The sequence below is a fragment of the Macrosteles quadrilineatus genome, unplaced genomic scaffold (assembly GCF_028750875.1).
Source record: "Macrosteles quadrilineatus isolate MER2022 unplaced genomic scaffold, UCM_ALF_1.0 Scaffold_2__2_contigs__length_208266976, whole genome shotgun sequence".
Taxonomy (NCBI): domain Eukaryota; kingdom Metazoa; phylum Arthropoda; class Insecta; order Hemiptera; family Cicadellidae; genus Macrosteles; species Macrosteles quadrilineatus.
The window spans coordinates 118388303-118407420 of NW_026542595.1; the positions used below are offsets into that span (position 1 = coordinate 118388303).

Consider the following 19118-nt stretch of genomic DNA (forward strand, 5'->3'; position numbering starts at 1 on the left):
ATATAAATTCTTTGTAAAAACAGAGTGAGAACACCGTTCCTGGCTCCTGCCCCCACTACACCATTGACTAAATCATTTTTTTTTACTAAAATAATTAATCTTTGTTTATGTTTCAGCTATGCAATGTGGAGGTGTTAGAAGCGAGAGAAAAAAGTAAGCTTTTGTCTGTATGTACTAATACGTTTTTTTTCATACTTCATTGTTTAGTTAACTGGATAAAGAATACAAATACCCAGTAAAAATCACAGTTTAAGTTTGGGACAACTCATTAGCAGAAGAATTATCATTTAAATAAATTAATAATAAAACCGTTGACTTTAGGATACCTAGTAAACATCCATCTATAAGGAACAGCTTTAATAGATATTTGTTAAGATATAACATTGATAAATAACTCTTACAGAGTGTGTGCTCCAGTTAAAAAAAATATTTTCCCTCTTAGTTTTCAACACTATGATAGCCGTTTTGAGATAAAAGATGCTAGTTTACTATAAGTTGTCATTTCAGTCTTGTTTGGTTAAAAGTATTTGGTGTGCGCCAAAGATATCATTCATTGATAGCAGCACACGTATTGTATTGTATTGTATTGTATTCTATCAGAAGTTCCGTCCAATTTTGTGGTACCTAGTTTCTTAAACTGCCTTCACCAAGGAAAGAAGTTCTATTATACATCCTAAATTGTGTCCATAGTCAAAGATTTAATCATAACATGATAGCTTTGCCGATTGATTTTTGCAGAGCACAAATATTTGCATTGTGAACCGTGTCTTTTACAATGATGGATAATTTTTAACATCTTCCCAAAATTAAATTCTGGAATGTAGCTGAGCCGTTATAGTCTAGCGCTTGTTCAACATCCTTAAACATCAGTAGTTGTCTGATAGTTCAATTATACGGCTTTTAAGAATGGTCCTGAGTCTTGACGAAATAAGACTAGCCGTTTACTTTGTCAGGACCACCTATCAGAAGTTCCCATAACTTCAATTATTATAATTGAGGATAGCTGGGTCCAGTTTTGAACCATCAAAAAGTTTCTCATGGTTTCAAGGTGTTATAACCAATAAGCTACCTACCTTGCTTTACTACAACTACAATTACCTATTTATAACCCTAAATCTATAAACTCAAGAAATGCTTATCACTAATATGATTGGTTCATCTTTTCACAGTAACACAGGTGATATCACGATTTGAACCACAGTTGCGAGAACGAGCAAAAACATTGCAAAAGCTAGCATTTCCTATACCAGAGGCAGAGTTTGAGGCTTTTGTCAAAGAAGTTGTGACCCAAAGAGTTCCTATAAATGCCGAGACCGAGCAATGTAGAGAAGACAGTCAACATTTGCTCGACTCCATTATCGGAGGAGAGACTTGGGCCCTTCACAGTGAGTATCTTGTAAAATTATAATTTTTGTTAATGAAACATACAAAACAGCTGATTGAAACCATAAATTGAAAAAGGTTCTCTCATAGACGTTACATCTGTGCGTGGGAACGAAATTATGATAGTCCTTACATGAGTCTTGAAGTTTTGTATTGCCCAAAAACTAATATATATGATGTTTTAAAGATATAGATTGTGTCAATTGGAATGTTGTGTTGGGATTGATGAGGGAAAGGCTCTCAACAACACTGAAAAATTAAATTAATCCAACAGAAATTAATTGTTGAGATTACTTTATATAATAACTAAAGTGCCAGCGGTGTGAGGAAGTGTTCTCGTGTGCATGTACATCCTGCAAGCCATTCTAATTTAAATTTATAGAAAAAATTCTATTTCAAAATTTCTTTCCGACCATTGTAGAGTAAACCATCAATAATTCTGTTCAGCATCTGGATTTGCTAATTTAATAAACGCGTACCTCACTTTTTCAGTGTTGGACGCTTCTACTAAACTGCCAAGCGGAATCCTTGATGGACGCTTCATAGATTCCGGAGTCTACAGTCAGTGTGTGAGAGTAGAAGAGCCGAATCAACAGTTCAAAGGTCAACACTGTCTCGTAGAAATTAGGAACGTTTTTCCTAAGGAGCTGCATCTGCTCTTCAACTATGATGTGAGTACAGTAGTTATTGTAAGATTTTTGCTCAGTTAATATTGAATTTAAATACTAATAGACTTCTCACATAAAATCTTAAACTTTTTTGTATTTTGTTGGGTAAAACTTTCTGTCTGTTTTCAGAGTGAATTTTACAGTTATCACTTTGCTTTTAGGTAGAAAACCAGAGGACAAGCAAATTTTTACGAATTTTTTGTTAATTATATTTGCTTAAATTAACAAGATCTAAAAAGTGAACATCAATGCAGTCATTCAATACTAGACTTAAAACACTCTATTATAGTCTGGTTTACATTGGTCGAGTAGGAGGACGATTAAAAATGTGAGTTAGAAGGATACTCTACCGTCAACTTGACCAGTGAAGACAATTTAACGAGTCAAGTGCCAAACCCAGCTGGTAGGGGAGTCGAGTAGCTTTGGCCAGGAGACAGCCTCTCGACCAATTCCTAGCACTCGCTCTACCCCTAACTCCGCCACCCTTAGTCTGCTGTGTCAAGTCGCAACAAGTAGCGTTTTTAGCACCCTTAGTACAAGTTTTAATTGTTTTTAAGTGTATATACTATTTTAACACAAAGTGGACGGAAGAGGAAACATTTTGAAATGCCTTTACTCTTTAGTATCCTCTAACGCCAGTTCAGTTAACTACTCTGATGCACCATGAGTGTCTCTTCTCTTTATCCAGTCTTTTACCCAAAAGCGTGTTTCCCTATTTATTTGTTCTTCCACCAATTCATCAACCTGCTCTACTAACAAATTGTACACCATTTTAAAATATCTTCAAAATGTAACAAAGTATTAAAGTATTACCTAACACCTTGTACATTAAGGGACATTTTACCTATAATTTACAAACTGTACATAAATCATCAAAACTTATGTGGTCAACTCGGCTGAATTAACTTTACCAATGTTAACACACTTTTCTGAAACATGACAACAATGCTGGGCCGAGCCAAATCGGCCGAACTTACTCGACCATTGTAAACCAGGCTATAATACTGTCTCCAGCTGATAATAAGGAAAGGATGGAAACATGCTCTGAGAGGTCTTGTGACGTGCTATGGGCTCGAGAGATATTTGGGCATAAACTTCAAAACTAAGTACCGGTACCTATTTTAACTAAATAAAACCATCTATTGGTAATCTCCTGCTTGGCATCTGATATTACTAAATAGACCAAAGTACACGTTACAAAGATTTATTTCTAAATAAAAAAATAAAAGCATGTTTAGAACCCCCATCAGCACCCTCTAGTCTTACCGACCAAAATACACATGTCAAAAGTTGTTAGTTAACCGCTTAAACCTGTTCAGGGGTTATAATAATCTAATTAAATTTTCCTTTAACAACAACCAAAAATTCACAATCTTCAATCCTGAGGATTTTGATTCAGTACCATGTTTTATACCAAAACGTTTTAAATCTTAAATATTAAACTATGGTTTGTCGTCACAGCTGTCCAACGTGCCCAGAGAAGTGGTGGGGGTTCTACCCCACGCGAAGGATCTTGCAATGTCTGTGTGTGTTCCGTCCAGCTGTTCGGCCCGAGATGTCCAAGTACATATGGATCATGTCCTGGCGTCCATTAATGCCTCTTCTGTTATCTACGAGACCAGCTGTTCTACCAACCAGCCAATACCATTTAGTTTCATGGAACGTGTTTTGATGTAAGTTAAAACATTCATGTCTACTGGAAGCTGTTGTATAGATCATTAAAAAATAAAGAAAATTGTATAGATTAACCAACGTATCGTGTTCAGTTCTTCAGAATGTATTGTTTAAATAGAGTTGATTGTGTTATTTCAAACCCAAAATCAATTTCATACCATCTAACTTTTTTATTCTACTTTCAGTATTCTGTTTTTGGGCGTTGTCATCTTAGTTTGCTGGGCTACAGTCAAAGATGCACAACCTACTAATAAATCAGGTATGTAAATAAATTATTTAAGACAAGATTATTCTTTTTTTTTGGACTATTCTCTAATCGATCATTGATGAAATATACTTTGAAACTCGCAAATCTCTTCTTGAGTCGAAACAGCAACATAAAAATTCAGTAGCTTTTTGATGAATTCAAACTGGACCTTGCTACTCTCAATCATTGGGCTTATATACAAAAATCTGTCTATAGAACTGGCTAATCTTGGTAACAAATCTATCAACTCATCCATTCAACATTCATCCTTGCCTTGGAATAAGTAACTGGCTTGGCTTTGTTAGTGTCAAAACCTAATCTTATCTTGTGCAGTGGGAGTGAGGTGGTCTAGTGGTAGAACGTAGGAATGGCGTAGGGCTTCGGAGCCCAAGGTCTTAGGTTCAAATCCCGTCAAGCACTATAGATTTTATCCGTGCGATAATGCCACGACCCTCTAGGAGTAAACTGAAGTAATGTGTAAAATCATTTCCCAGCTAGTACTTAGCATCCTAGGATGTAAAAGTTGTACGTATAATCTAATCCTGTGCACTGGTTTTTCCGCACAGTGTTGGCTTCCTCATTCTCCCTGCGCCGCTCCTGGAGGCAACTCACCGACTCCCGCACTTCTTCAGAAGAAGTTAGCTGCATGGCTGGTGTCAGAGTGTTCTTCACAGTTTCAACCGTCTTCATTCACTGCTTCCTCAAGCGTCTCTGGGACTCATCACTCAGTCCTCTGATTGTAGAACAGGTAAGGTTAGAAAGGTTTACCATGACGCAGGAGTTTTGTTATTTGAGATCTCTAAACTATGGGTAATAGTTTGTAGAACTGTTTGTGTTTTGCGTCAGCCATGTAAACATTGTATTCCCGCTTAAGTTTATACCTGTGAATTCAGTCTCAAGATGATTCAATTTAAATTTTAAAGAGAACACAATCTCATCTCATGAAGACAAAGATCAAAATTCTTATTGTGGTAGTAACCCACATCACCGCCAATAATTATATATATTGAGGTAAGAGTCAACCCCATCGGCTGATCCAAAGGCAGGCAGACAGCTCTAGTCGGACCGAGACTAGCGCTCCAACCGGAAAAGACCAACCGCCGGCAAGCAGGTTTGTCTGAGATCCGTCGCCGAAGAAGAAGGTGGTCCTGATCCTTGGTCAACAGTTGGTAAAGTACCGATAATGTCTAATTAATTGTAATCTTTTGGGGGATAAAGGGGGTAAGGGGTATCTTTTCTAAATTAGGGCAGGTTCAACCAACAATAAATTAACTGATGTAACTAAATTAACTTTACAATTATCGATATCATGTTTAGGGCAAGTTGCTGCAGGCGAATTTCAATGGCGAGGGGTAGTTAAAATTAAATAAAAATGTAGTTAATGAATTTATTCACGACTTATCAAAGCTGGCTTACGCTGGGCAGGGTTTACGTGAGTGCTATTGGGTAGTGGAATCAGCACGATATTTATTAAATGTGGATCTAGCTGGGTTAATTCCAGTCAAGACCCCACAGTTGGTAGCAGAGCGTGGTTCCGATCCACGGACCTCTGGGTTATGGGCCCAGCACGCTTCCACTGCGCCCATAATCACATAATGGCCTTTGAAACGAGTTTTTGATGGACGCACTCACAGTAAAGGAGAGGGGAAAAGTAGCAAAATATAGATCAAACGTGCACCTAAAAAAGAATCAACCCTTATTCCTGTCAATTTTGATTTGAATCATCCACCATTGAGGTGTTGTAATTAAAGCAAACGCTATGACAGTCAAATGAGTTCATAAGTCGTACTTAACAACACCTTACCAAGTCATGATTCACATGAAAAAACTCTTTGCTTACAAGAATTTATATCAGCAATTCATGTAAAAAAACCCCCGATAAAAGCTGTACCTGGTATAGACTGTACCCGGACAACAAGCTAAAAACTACTACACTAGGATGTTTGGGTATATGGTGTAGTTCATCAGCTGGTATTTGATGTGTGGGTTCTTTTTAATTTGCAGTTCAAGAATTTTACCTATCCCTTCGTGTCAAGCTTTAATAATGGAAAACATGCTTATAGATAACCTAACAACTAATAATTTCACCAGGAACTAGGAAGCTGGCACATCCTCTGGATTGAGTTTGGCATTCGTAGTCCCGAAGTGTTTTTCTTATTCGGAGGCATCACCAGAACTCTGGGGTTTCTGCGAGAGCGAGCGAAAGAAAAACCATTCCAGTTTGGTGCTGATATTTTGAGGCGTTACTTCAGGTAAATGGACTAATCCTTTCAAACACAGGCAGATCTATAGAGGAAACAAATCAAATCATAATTAATTTGTTTACTCACAGAAGTAGTTTAAAAGCATCTGAATAACTACATCGCAAAGTTGTGTAATGTAATTAGAGGTTATCAATTAGGAATTTTCATAGTCATCTTTATGATTTTTAGGGTGGGTGTTTCCTTCCTTTCCTCCCTGTAAATCCAACACTCCTTATTGCAAAACAGGTTTGAAAAGGTTTGTTATGTTCCTTAGGTTTTTCACAAACTTTTAACATTTTGGCTACCTATGGCTCGTAAATGAGCTGCACTTAATCCAATGGTATAGTCAGCTCTATTCACAATAGCTTATAAAGAGTGCAGAGAAATAACTTGGATGTTTACACCTTCTAGAAAGCAATTCCTATCTTTTAGACAGCCCTACAAATGCTTAAGGTGTAATTAAACATGTTTGCTAGGGAGGGCTTCTTTCTTAACCTCTAGACAATTTTCTGTAACACATCAACTATGGATCAATCTTTTTTTTAAATTATCATTTTAATTTATACAGCCAATGTTTATAGCTAATTTTCTCATCTTTGCCCCCAGGTATACTCCGACTCTGGCAGTTGTGATGATATTCTCCGCCAACTTCCTGATGAGGTGCGGCTCGGGTCCGTTCTGGACCAGACAATCGATGCTGTCAGCCTGGGGTTGTCGCAACCTCTGGTTCACCGGGCTGCTGCATATCTCCAACCTGTTGTATCCCAGAGTGGCCGTAAGTATTGCTTGACCCTTTACTTGATTATAGCCTTCGGGGACGTGCCCAGCACAGAATAATTCATTATCATTTCATTGATAACATTCGTTGATGGATAGAACTTGAAATTTCACCCTCATGTTAAAGATGGTACCAGTTTTTAAATGTAAATGGACGTGGTTGAGTTAAGGCACCAACTGAGTGTGTTTTACTAATGTATGTTGCATTTACAGTAGTAATTTTTATCCAAACTGGAACTCAACTTAATGTAAACTATTGCCATCTTTAGTCATAAAAAACTATCCTAGTTTAAATAACCAATAGAAACAAAGAAAGTTTACATCAGTTGGATAGAGCTGCCGACAGAGTATGCTTATTTAAATTATTGATTTATGTTGAATACACCTTCCTTTTATAACCATCTCAAACCAATATGATGACTATTGTAAGCTCTTTTATGCCACATCAACTACTGTGTGTATTTCAGTAACAAAAACTAAACTGTGAATAAGGATCCGACATTGTGTTGAATGAATGATCTTTGTTTCTAACTAAGACTAAGATTAGTTGGACCATTTACTAAAAGAAAATGATTTGATTAAGAATAGTCCAATTTAATACCATAAAACTATTCTCTATGGGAAATTCCCTCTAAGCTTCTGACTTTTGTTAGGATCAACTGCCAAATTACTGATTACCAGCTGAGCGTTATATTCATTCAGCTTCCCAACTTAAAATCATACTTGTGTTAAATAAAATTATTGTTTCAATCCAAACCAACTATTGCTAAAAATCAAATACCAAAGTGAGGTTATGATCTGTTTCAGTGTGTTCAGCACAGCTGGTACCTGTCTATAGATTTTCAGCTGTTCCTCATTTCTCCGCTGTTCCTGCTACAACTCCATTACGATCCTCCAATAGGAATGTTGCTAATCGCTGCTGTTGCCGCTGCGTCAATCTTTACTAACTTTCTGGCCGCCGTCGCCACCAGTGTTGATGCTCCTTCTTTGGCCATTATGTGAGTTTTTTTCATGAACAATTAATTTTGGACCATGTATAACACGATACTTAAATTGAATTATTGTAAAAACGGTTACCCCACCAGTTTTTTTTGCGTAATGTTATATCAACTAATCAGCAGTTGACTGTTGTGTTAAAGTTATGGTGAGGTGGAGGGGATGGAATTGTTTTCCCTCAAACCGTCTAAATTTTGTAAATGGAGTCTAATACACTGTGTGTAATATAAACTTAAAACTGTATTATAAACAGACATATACTTTCTCCCACTCAGCCACAAATCCATATTTAAATTAACGTAATTGGTGGTATTTTGTTTGGAATAAAATTATCTTCAAATTACCGTATAATAATTATATAAAAATCGGTTTTTGAAAGATTTTTATTTTTCTGATTTCAATTTTTGTATGGGTGTTAAGGTTTATTACTTACATAATGCCACATTTCATGAATATTGGATTGCTAGTGTAGGTTGTGACTCTGTATTTAACATTACATCCATTGCTTGGGCTTGTGGTTGGTTGTATGGATGAGTAACCGACTTATGAATAGATGCAAAATGCTAGACAAGCTTTTAAATCACAACCATTCCTAGTTCTTTTAAATACAACATCAATGTATTTTGAACAACCAACCTTATTTATTTCAACCCAGGTACAAGAACCGGATGGGGAATGAGATCGTCAGTGAGATCTACTTCTCCACTCCTTACCGCACATTTCCATACCTGCTGGGGCTGACTTTGGGTTATTTCATCTTCACAATGAAACAAGACAAGATAAAAGTGAAAATTCCAAAGGTAAGTACTTTATGTTGATCTTATGGAGCTCTTAAACTTTTTAAAGGAATCTTAAAAGAATTCTTCATACGTTTACGATACTGTCTAACAAAAGGTACACAAGACGATGTTAGAACCTAGAAATGCTTAATTAGTTGATAATTAATTTAAGGCATTCATTTTAGTAAGGCGATTATTTAAACAAAATAATAAATAACTTTGATGTCTTTCACCAGTTGATGCGCTGGCTAGGTTGGTCAGCTACTACGTTGGTGATGTCTACTTTGTTGGTAGTGTGCCACGTGATGTTAGACCCGAGCTACGAGAGAGTCGCTTGGTTTGATGTTGGCTACACTGTGCTCGGTAAGCCGATGATCGCTTTATCTGCAGCCTGGGTCGTGATGGCTTGTCACCTGGGGTATGGAGGTACGTTTTGAGTACAGTTAATGGTGGTACAGTGAATATTTATAATTTTGGATCTGAAAAAGATTTAAAGGACTTTATGAAAAGTATGCATGTAAAAGTCAAAAGTGCAGAGGTGGTTGCAGGTATAGCTCCCTCCTAGGTGTAGAAAACCCATGTCGAAGTATAGTTTATGGAACTTTTTGTTTAGCTATACAGGCTTAGATAGTTGTAAAAGTAAGGTTTTGTTACTGTAGTGTCCAATATATCTATCTTTGGAGCTGAAATGGTTCAAATTTCATTCAATAAACCCTACGTTTACTTCTATTCTCATCTTAACATTTGAACTTTGTTCCAGGTCTCTTGAACAATTTTCTCTCCTGGCCAGGGTTTCAGCCGTTCTCCAGACTAGCTCTTGGAATCTATCTTGTCCACTTTGAGATAATACGGATCCAAGGCAATAGACTGACAAGACCTGTAGAATATGACAATTTTTATTTCGTAAGTCGAATAAACTTTTTCACATGTATCAGATTTCTAATTGGCTAAAACACATCTGTTCTTAGTCAGTAACAAAGTTAAACGGATTACAGTATCTCACTCCACTCTACACTCATATTGCCTTCCTACTTAGCTTAAACGGACCTAGGTGTCCGTTGCTTAGTATAATGATGGCGTCTTTAATTTCTAAGATTGGAATTGGATTTTTAAATGTGTATACTCTAGTTGCACACCTCAACTGACTTTTTATTTTCCTATTTCCAGTTCCATATCGGCATCGGCGTGCTGATGGTGAGCACTTTTGTCGCTGTGGTATTATACCTCTGTGTAGAAGCTCCTTGCTACAATTACGTTTCTCATTACCTCCGAAACATTCCTGCAAACGTAGAAGATGACAAGACTCATCAGCTGGTGAAGAACGGCTCAGAGAGTCACAAATCAAATCAGCTAACTTCTATGAAAAGCAAAAAAGTGTCTGGACGATTAAAGATAAACTAGAAAGAAATTATTAACCTTTTTAAATGTGTGAAGGTTTGCGAAAAACTGCTAATTTAGCTTCTATGTTCCGAGTGAGATGACATTTGTCATAAACTGCTGGCCATTTATAAGGATTGAATGAACATTTTAATTTTCAAGAAACTTTGGCTCCTTGGGTTTATTGTTGAAGGTCTTTTAGCTCTACCAAAATTAAAATTGGAACTCTTCCCAAAAATATAGGATAACCCATTAGACCTACATCTATGACAAATGTAGGTCTTCGACATAACCCACAGTTTATTAAGAGGGTTCCACCAGCCAGCTGGTTACCATAAACATGGTCCTTCAAAAAAGAACTTCGTGGCATTATTGAAGTGTTAATCGAGTTGAGTTGAAATAAACTATAAAATATTCACAAAGATCCAAACTATGCCCTGGATTAAATGAAACTTCGTAATTGTTTCTTTAAGTATTTACAAAATCATTTTGAAAATCCGTAAATTAGTCTTTTTCACATGTGATTTTAGCTTATGAATAATAGTTTAACATTAATTTATGTTAAGAGCACAAAAGCACACTATCATTGGAAACAAATTACAAATTAGTTTTGGAGTGCTGAAAGCTTGTGCCGTAGAGGCATGTTTAAAAACATTAGCTTCTTGTTTTTGTTCAGGAGAGTCTACTTGCTACCTACTTACTATTGTATGCACTATTTAGTAGTATTTTTTGTATGCATCTTGTGTCTTATATCAGTTGTATGTCTTTTGCAACTTAACAACTCATCTTTGTTCACTTATTGTATTTAGTATAAACCATTGCTTGTTTTTCTCTCAAATGTTACTTTTGCTCTAATTTAAAACCACCTCGCCTCAGTCATTGCCAACTGTTGTTACTGTTTTTAATTTTTTTGTTAATTGCTATGCATGCACTATTTATTATTACTTCTTATTATGTCTCAAATGTACTATTACCATTACCGATTGTATAACTTTAGCATCTTTGTATGTATGGTATTTATTGTATAATGGTATTTGTCGTAAATAAATAAATTGAATTGAATTGTACTTTATTTTTAAGTTGCCAGATTCATCAATTCCACTAAGCAATTTTGTTTTGACAAAAAAACCTGCAATTTCAGCCTAAGCTGAGTGAGATGACATTTGTGATAAACCCATCTTTGTGTGAATGGAAGGCCATCTGCTCCTGGACCATGACTGACCACTGGACAATACTTTAGGGGGGGGGGGGTTGCAGCTGTCCCAAAGGGTTAACCTGTCATCTTATCTCTTCAAGCTGTCCAACAAATACACGTGCTGGAGATTGAGGCAATATAGGAGAAATATTTTTAATCCTCAAGAGGTGTTTCTGGATTTTGAATCTCTCAATTTTCAGCTTCAGCACTTAAATTCTTATGGGTACCATGGAATTGGAAAGAATGCAATTATTGTGTATTTTATGTAATTTCTCAATAATAGATCAAATGACTGTTTAAAATAGTTAGACATTTATAGTATCCAAAGGCAATGAAACAGAACTTCACAAGCTCTAAGATTGGGTGATTTGATCTTTGTCAGGTTTAAAATGAACCAAAACGAGAAAGATAATAACACAATTTTTTTTATGAATATGTATGCAAGATTTTGGTCGGAGAAACATCGGTGTGATATATTTTGTATTTTGTATTGAATTTGTTTACGATTAAGTTTTTAAAAATACTGAGATTTTGCATTTAGTCTTGCAATATCCCAAGTAAAGGATTTTACAATGAAGTTAATTAATCGAATGGGTTTTAATAGTGCTAGATTGACCTCTCATCCTGTTGTGAAGTTCTAAGTCTTTTAAAAGTGTTTCGGCGATGTTTGTGTGCACTGAGGTCCACACAATGTTTTCCTCTTTTTTATGGTAGATATTACAATTAGTGTTTTTCTCTTGACAACCACAACACAGAACAAGTAACAGTTGGTCAAATAGTTTTAAAATTTGTTAAATAAGAGTAAACAAATAGAAAACAATATACACAAATGGAGCTAACTACTGGTGACAACCTTAATTCAGTATTGTCTTCAGAAGAGTATGCAGTGCCGGATTTACCACTGAGCAAAAATGGCTGCAAAGGATTGACGGAAAAAAAAATTTCAGAACAGAAAATTACATTTTATTTTTTGAAACCATCAATTTGCTGCATTCACAGTTGGTGATAACGATGCCCCCATGATTGTGGCCCGCGTGAGATGTTCACGATTTCGCCGCAGTCACAGGTGTTGGTGATAATATTCCCTTCATTTAGGGTAAGTGTTCACGATTTCTTCGTGCTCACAGGTGTCGATGATGATATCCTCATGATCGCGACCTACGGGAGATGTTCCACGATTTTACCACGGATGTCGAGAATTACGTTCCCTACGATGTTCATGAATTCATCCGCGATCGCGGGTCTTGATTGCGTTGTCTCTGTGATTGCGGTCCGTTCACATTTTTGCGGGAGTCTGTAATGACATTCCCTTGATTTAGAGTAGGTTTTAATGATTTCTCCGCCATCGTGTGTGACGATGATAATTTCCCTGTGCCCTGTGATTGTGGCTTGCGGGAAATGTTAAGGATTCTACCACGGCCATGGGTGTCGGGGTGTCGATGATGCCTTTTCCTTGTTTTATGGTTGATGTCCAGGTTTTCATCCACGATCATGGGTGATGATGATGTACCTTGAACATGGGATATTTTCGTGATTTCGAGTAATTTGGCCTAGGGCCGCAACTACCCTAAATCCAGCAATGAGTGTATTTTTTATTTCTAGCCGAGCTTAGAATGCTATTTGTTTAGTCTTTGGCTAATCCTTTTTGTACGGTAAATCAAAATTTTTCATTTAATCATATTATTTGCTTGTCGGATTCACACTCAAAGTAGGTTAAATGTTACATTTATTGCAAACTCGAAAGGAGTGACAACAATAAAAGTTAGGTATATAACCCATTTTGATTTTAGTCACATCTTTACAATAGGTAATTTATTTTATTTGCCTTCTAGCTTAACTGATCAAAATATGATATATTACTAGATCCTATATCGGAATAAATTAACAAATATGACGTTTGACGTTTGTAAAGGTAACAAGAAAACCTCAACTCTATTTTAGTTACGATTTGCATTTGCATTACATTTTTTTCAAGGCCTATTTGATCCTCTGGGGCTCTGGCAGGGGTCGGATCGCGGAAGTACAGTGTACAGTAACGCCGCTACCCGCTACCGCTACCGCCCTGCCTCCAGATGCCACCACCTGTCAGCTGTTTGTGACCCACATTCTATCAGCTGTTGAGCGCAGGCGTGATGCTCAGCTGTTGTTGTCCCGCACGCGCTCAGCGCTACCCGCCATTATTCCACCCTTTCAACCCGCTACTTTGCCATTATGTCTGATATGCGGAAGGGTTCCACCCTCTGCACCGTTGTGTCTATATCCAGGAAACATCTCTATTGGGAAATATCTAGGTTAAACGTATTTTAGCCTCCATTGAACTCTTTGATATTAAGCAGGCTATGGAATTGAATTGGAAATCATTTATGAAACCCTACAATGAACGTTGCATGTTTGTATATGTGTTTTACGGGCTGTAGGGATCATGGAAAAAGAATTGTACACATTTAACACAATCAAGGTACAGGACTGTAGGAATCTTGACAGAACAGTTCTGTCAAGATTCCTACTACCTTGATTGTGTTAAATGTGTACAATTCTTTTTCCATGATCCCTACAGCCCGTAAAACACATATACAAACATGAACATTGAACATGAACAAAACATATACAAACAGTTCTGTCAGAACTGCAGGCAGGGATCACGGTACGGAACAGCACAGATTTTAACTGAGATCTGAAAAGTTTTGAGTAGGCTATAGGACTACAGATCTCGTCTCGAAACTGGCACATCTAGGCACCAAGTCTCTTGACTTTTTTCAAGAGTTCTTGGGTTATTTTTCATTCATAGATGATGTCTACACTAATGCAGTGTACATTAAAATATTTCAACATTTTAAATGTGTTAAAATACATTTATGTAGTTACATGTGAATGCTACAAGCCCCAAGCTTTTATGGTCCGCTTGAAATCGTTCAAGTGTTGTTCAAAACAAAAATATTATCGTATCCCCGGAACCGGAACTTTATTGACCACTGCCGATAACAATGAGTCATCAGTTGACGAGATCCCAGAGGCAGGGGAGAATCACCCTTTCACGTTATTGGAGGGAACTGTTTCCGCAAACGCGGAAAACATCTGCGGGCTGTTTAGTAGCGAATCAAACACCCCAGCTATTATTTGAGGTTCGTTCTCAATATTAACTTTGACTGTGGACACTTAGGTACATTTAAACTTTCATCGGTATTATTTTTTGTATATGCAAATTAATTTGAAAAGCGTTAGCAAAAAAATTATAACCAAATGATCATTTAATCTCCCTCGAGTTTTATTTTCATATTACCGTATTCATTATCAACGATAAAATGATAAACCAAGAAATCCATACACATCTTTTATAGTACATTGAGACAAATAAAATGTATTCAAGATTGAGTTGGAGGTATTAACATTGACTATAAAAACACGTATAAGTAAACGTCCATTCCCATGCAAACGTTGAGGCTGCCTTGGGTAATAAAAAAGTGCCACTAACTCCTATAGAGTTTGCCAACTTCTTGTGAATTCTCATAGTCTTTCACCCCAACAACTATCAACGTATCAGTAAATTTATCTAGAAAACACTTAGAGTGAGAGGCTATTTATGATTTTTCAGTATAAATCTGGCTACTCCTGAGAAACTGGGATGTCTGCATCAGTATCCAAAGTCAATGTTAGTTTTCAAATATAAATTATACAGTATAATTTAATGTGTTATGGTTATACGAATATTTGTTTTATGTATGTTATGCAGAACCACAGAGAAGTAAGGTTTCTCTTTAATTTCTCTGTGACGGTACTCGATATTGTTTGAATTCGTAGCCTATTAATAGCAAAATAATAAAAAAAAAATAATTCTTAAGTTACAAACTTACGTAAAGTAAAGGTTACGACTAAAATAATTAATCCAAGTCTGGTTTAAAATTTATTAACGGCTTTGGGGGCTTTAGGGCTCATTGAAATCAACCGAGTTACCAAAAAAATACTTTGAAAGTTCATTCAAAACATTTAGGATGATTTGGACTAAAACTATCAGTTTAACTAATTTACTTCAATCAGTTATAGAATATGTTCTGGGAAATATGTATAAGGACTTTATCAACAAGTAAAATACTGTAAGGAATAATTAAAAAATGAAAACAATAATATTTTGCAATTTTCTATCTAGTAACCAATTAAAGGTTTTCTGCTCAATATACCTAAACGTTATAGTTTTTGACTCTCCAAAACAACGCAGTTGCTAGCCTGAATTGCCAAAAATAAATTTGACAGATGGCCCAATATAGAAAGCAGACAAAACACAAAGTCCCTTGCAACTTTATCCCCATTATGCGATACACCGTAATTCTTCCGGGAGTTAAACCAAAAAGGAACACTTCCATTGTTTTACTCTTTCAAAAGATTCTGAGAAGCGGGCGGCGGTTTAGCAAAGGACTAATGATGTGGGGGAGACTCAAAATATGATTTTTGGGAAGATACAAAAGAGCCATCCACACGCAGCACCTGCCCACCACAGTTTGACATAATGAACAGCCCTTCTTTTGAAAATCATACCGAAAGGTATTTCCGTTAAACAGCTGTTCTTGACTAATGGTTTTGGACTGTCAAATTTGCAGATTGAGTTTTACGCTGCACTCGTTTTAAAGGAAAAGATTGAGGTCATTCGGCAGAAAAGAGTTTAAGAATTTTGGACACTAGGGTAGACAACCATTATATAGCCTACACGAATCAGCTGAACAGATTTTTCATTAAAATGAAACACACTTGAATGGGTAACTCTAGTCTGTATTACTGCCATTATTACATTTACAGGTTGGTGTAGGGGGTTCGTAACATTTCCGTTCGAATGCACTGATAAAGGCGAAATGTTTCTTTTTCATGTGTAACTATTTGGTTAAAATACCAGAAGCCTAACAAATGTTTAGAAAATGCGCTTCCTCTTATTCAAGACGACTTTCTAGATAAAGAATTTAATTTGAACGAATTAAAAACAGTTTTATTGAAAGTAAAGAATGGTAAGGCACCAGGAGCTGACGGAATACCCTACGAGTTCTTTAAAAATGGTTCAGAGTCATTTTTAGTTAAGTTGCTGAATTTTTATAATAATATTTTCAAAACTAATAAAGTACCGAAAAGTTTTAAACAATCAATTATCTATCCTCTGTTTAAGAAAGGTGATAAAAACATTGCACAAAATTATAGGGGTTTATCATTTATAGATTGCGTAGCTAAGTTATACACAAGTTTACTGCACAACAGATTAAATCTTTGGATAACAGATCATGATAAGCTGTGTGAATATCAAGCTGGTTTCAGGAGTGGCTATTCGACAATTGATAATGTTTTTATTCTTTCAAATGCTGCAAAATTGTGTCTCAGTAAAAAAAAAGGGTAAATTATATACTTTTTTTGTAGATTTTACTGCAGCTTTCGATACAATAGATAGAAATGCTTTGTTTTATAAGTTATCATGTCTTGGTATTTCTACGCATATGTTACACGTTTTAATGGATTTATATAATGGTACTTCGTCAGCTGTCTGGTGTAAAGATGGAATAACAGACTACTTTGAAACAGGCCTCGGTCTAAAACAAGGAGATGTTTTGAGTCCTTTATGTTTTAACTTATTTGTAAATGACATTATAGATTCATTAAGTGGAGGCTGCATTTTTGGAGATGTTCAAATTAAGGCTTTGTTATATGCTGACGACATTGTGTTGATGGCTCCGACGGGAACCAGTCTGCAGTTAATGATAAATGACCTTGAGAGATATTGTCAACAATGGAACTTGACTGTGAATTTAAGTAAGTCAAAGATTATGGTTTTTAGGAAAGGAGGGAAACTGAGGAAAAATGACAAATGGTATTTTCGAGGTGAAAGAATCGATGTGGTTAATGATTATAAATATTTGGGAATAAACTTAAATTCTAAACTATCCTGGGGTTTGCATTTAAAACACAAGTGCAGCTCTTCAAAATTAGCAATTAACAGTATTTGGAATACATTTCTAAATAACAAAAATGTACCTTTAAGTAAAAAATTCACTATTTATTTTTCAATTGTCAGATCAACTCTTTGTTATGGGTGTCAAATATGGGGTTTATGGGAAAGTGATTATGTAGATGGGACTCTTTGTTATTTTGTAAAGAAAATTTTAGGATTGGCAAAAAATACTCCCAACTATGCATTGTATCTCGAAACTGGACTAGAAAAAGAGTACATTTATACACTCAGCATGCATGCTCGTTACATCATACATGCTCTGTCACTGCCGCCGAACCGTCTACCAAATAAATTAGCAAAGAAAATAATCAGCGAAAATATTTATTGGAGCAGAGATTGGAAGGGTCTTGGAAGTAAACATGGAATTGAATTATCTTTTGATGTGAATTCCATTGAGGATACCCAGCGACACCTGTTATCAGTAGTAGAGGCAGTAAGGGGGGAGAGCAGGCGGGGGTTAGTCCAGGCGGCATTGGCCTCACGATACCACACAACTTATGCTTCACTGAATCTTGACCTTGGAGATAATGGATATCTATCAGATAACGTTCCTGATATTGTTAGACGATGGGTATTCAAAGTAAGGACAGAGACTATTTCCTTAAATTTTAAACCTTGGATGACAGACGCTAATTTTATATGTTCTTTGTGTAATCTAAATGAGAATGAGGACACTTATCATTTTGTTGCTCGTTGTCCAATTTTAACACAAATTAGAAATAAATGGCTATTGAAACCTGTTTTAACTCGCTCAGAGTTTATAGATTTTCTTAATGGTAAGGATTGGCGTTCGCTGGCAAATTTTCTTAAAGAGGCTTGGAAGTATAGGTGGGATTTGGTTTTAGAATTCAATGTCTAGCAGCAAAACAATATACATATTATAGCTTATTACAAACATTTCACATTTTTAGTTGTATAAAATAAAATGTTGTCAACCCGGCAGACGGTCTTATGACCATTGCTGTAATGTGCTGTTTTTATTATTAGTAATTTTGTTGTTGTTATGCAGAAGATTGTGTTTAGTTATAAGTTCATATGTATTTATGCAGTTTATTTTTGTGTTAATAAAGCACTTTTTCATTTCATTTCATTTCAAATGTTTAGAAAATAATTGATTGGCGTTTAGTTGGTTAAATAAAAAAAGTAAACGTAATTAAAAAAACGCTCTCTAAATACAGGACACCTTAATACCACTTAGTTAAATCTAAGGCTTACTTTACGGTCCAATTTATTTTATAGTGGAGACCTAGGTTTCTACGTCGAAAAGTTGTCAGTCCTTCTGTCTCATAGCTAGCTAAACTTTTACTTTTCATCTCTTACTTGAGATACTGTCGATTTGGTATAATTTGTACAAACATTGAACACATATACAAATGTACACACATGCACAAATTATATTATTATATAGAAACCTAGGCCTCCTACTACTCCACTCTAAAATAATTTGAATCGTAAGGTAATTAAGCCTTAGATTTAACTATGTTCAATAACGGTCCAGAGGCTATATCTCCAAACTTAATATTACACCTAGCTAATTCCTTCAGGTGATCTATGAGGATAATAAACATGTTAGAGAATGCAGTATGTATCCGTGCTGTGCAACTGTGTTCAACAATCAGTAAACTGGAGGCAGAGTCAACTATTTCCTGCTTTCTTTTAGCGAATTTCGCTATAGGGAAGTAGCTATTACCGTAGGTGGCACGGTAAGACCTAGACCCGGGACCGATTAACTTTTTCATTTTGATGTCCCCAGAGGCCAAAAACACAATTCGTTCAAATTTTTATATATATGTATATAT

General features: G+C 36.0%; 1 protein-coding gene across 5 annotated transcripts in view; it reads left to right on the forward strand.

Annotated features, from left to right (window-relative positions):
* The window catches only part of LOC128985849 (nose resistant to fluoxetine protein 6-like), a 36904-nt gene extending 25698 nt beyond the window's left edge, over positions 1-11206 (forward strand). For 4 of the 5 annotated variants that reach the window (XM_054405784.1, XM_054405786.1, XM_054405785.1 and 1 more), the window contains 13 exons: positions 117-153; positions 1170-1385; positions 1876-2054; positions 3513-3724; positions 3911-3984; positions 4539-4720; positions 6064-6224; positions 6822-6990; positions 7800-7990; positions 8644-8788; positions 9004-9193; positions 9528-9670; positions 9935-11206. In XM_054405784.1, the coding sequence (XP_054261759.1) occupies positions 117-153; positions 1170-1385; positions 1876-2054; positions 3513-3724; positions 3911-3984; positions 4539-4720; positions 6064-6224; positions 6822-6990; positions 7800-7990; positions 8644-8788; positions 9004-9193; positions 9528-9670; positions 9935-10168 (2133 nt within the window). In that variant the 3' untranslated portion in view covers positions 10169-11206. The remainder of the gene's footprint in view (positions 1-116; positions 154-1169; positions 1386-1875; positions 2055-3512; positions 3725-3910; positions 3985-4538; positions 4721-6063; positions 6225-6821; positions 6991-7799; positions 7991-8643; positions 8789-9003; positions 9194-9527; positions 9671-9934) is intronic. The other variant, XM_054405789.1, reaches the window with a different exon arrangement.
* The last annotated feature ends 7912 nt before the right edge of the window (positions 11207-19118 follow it).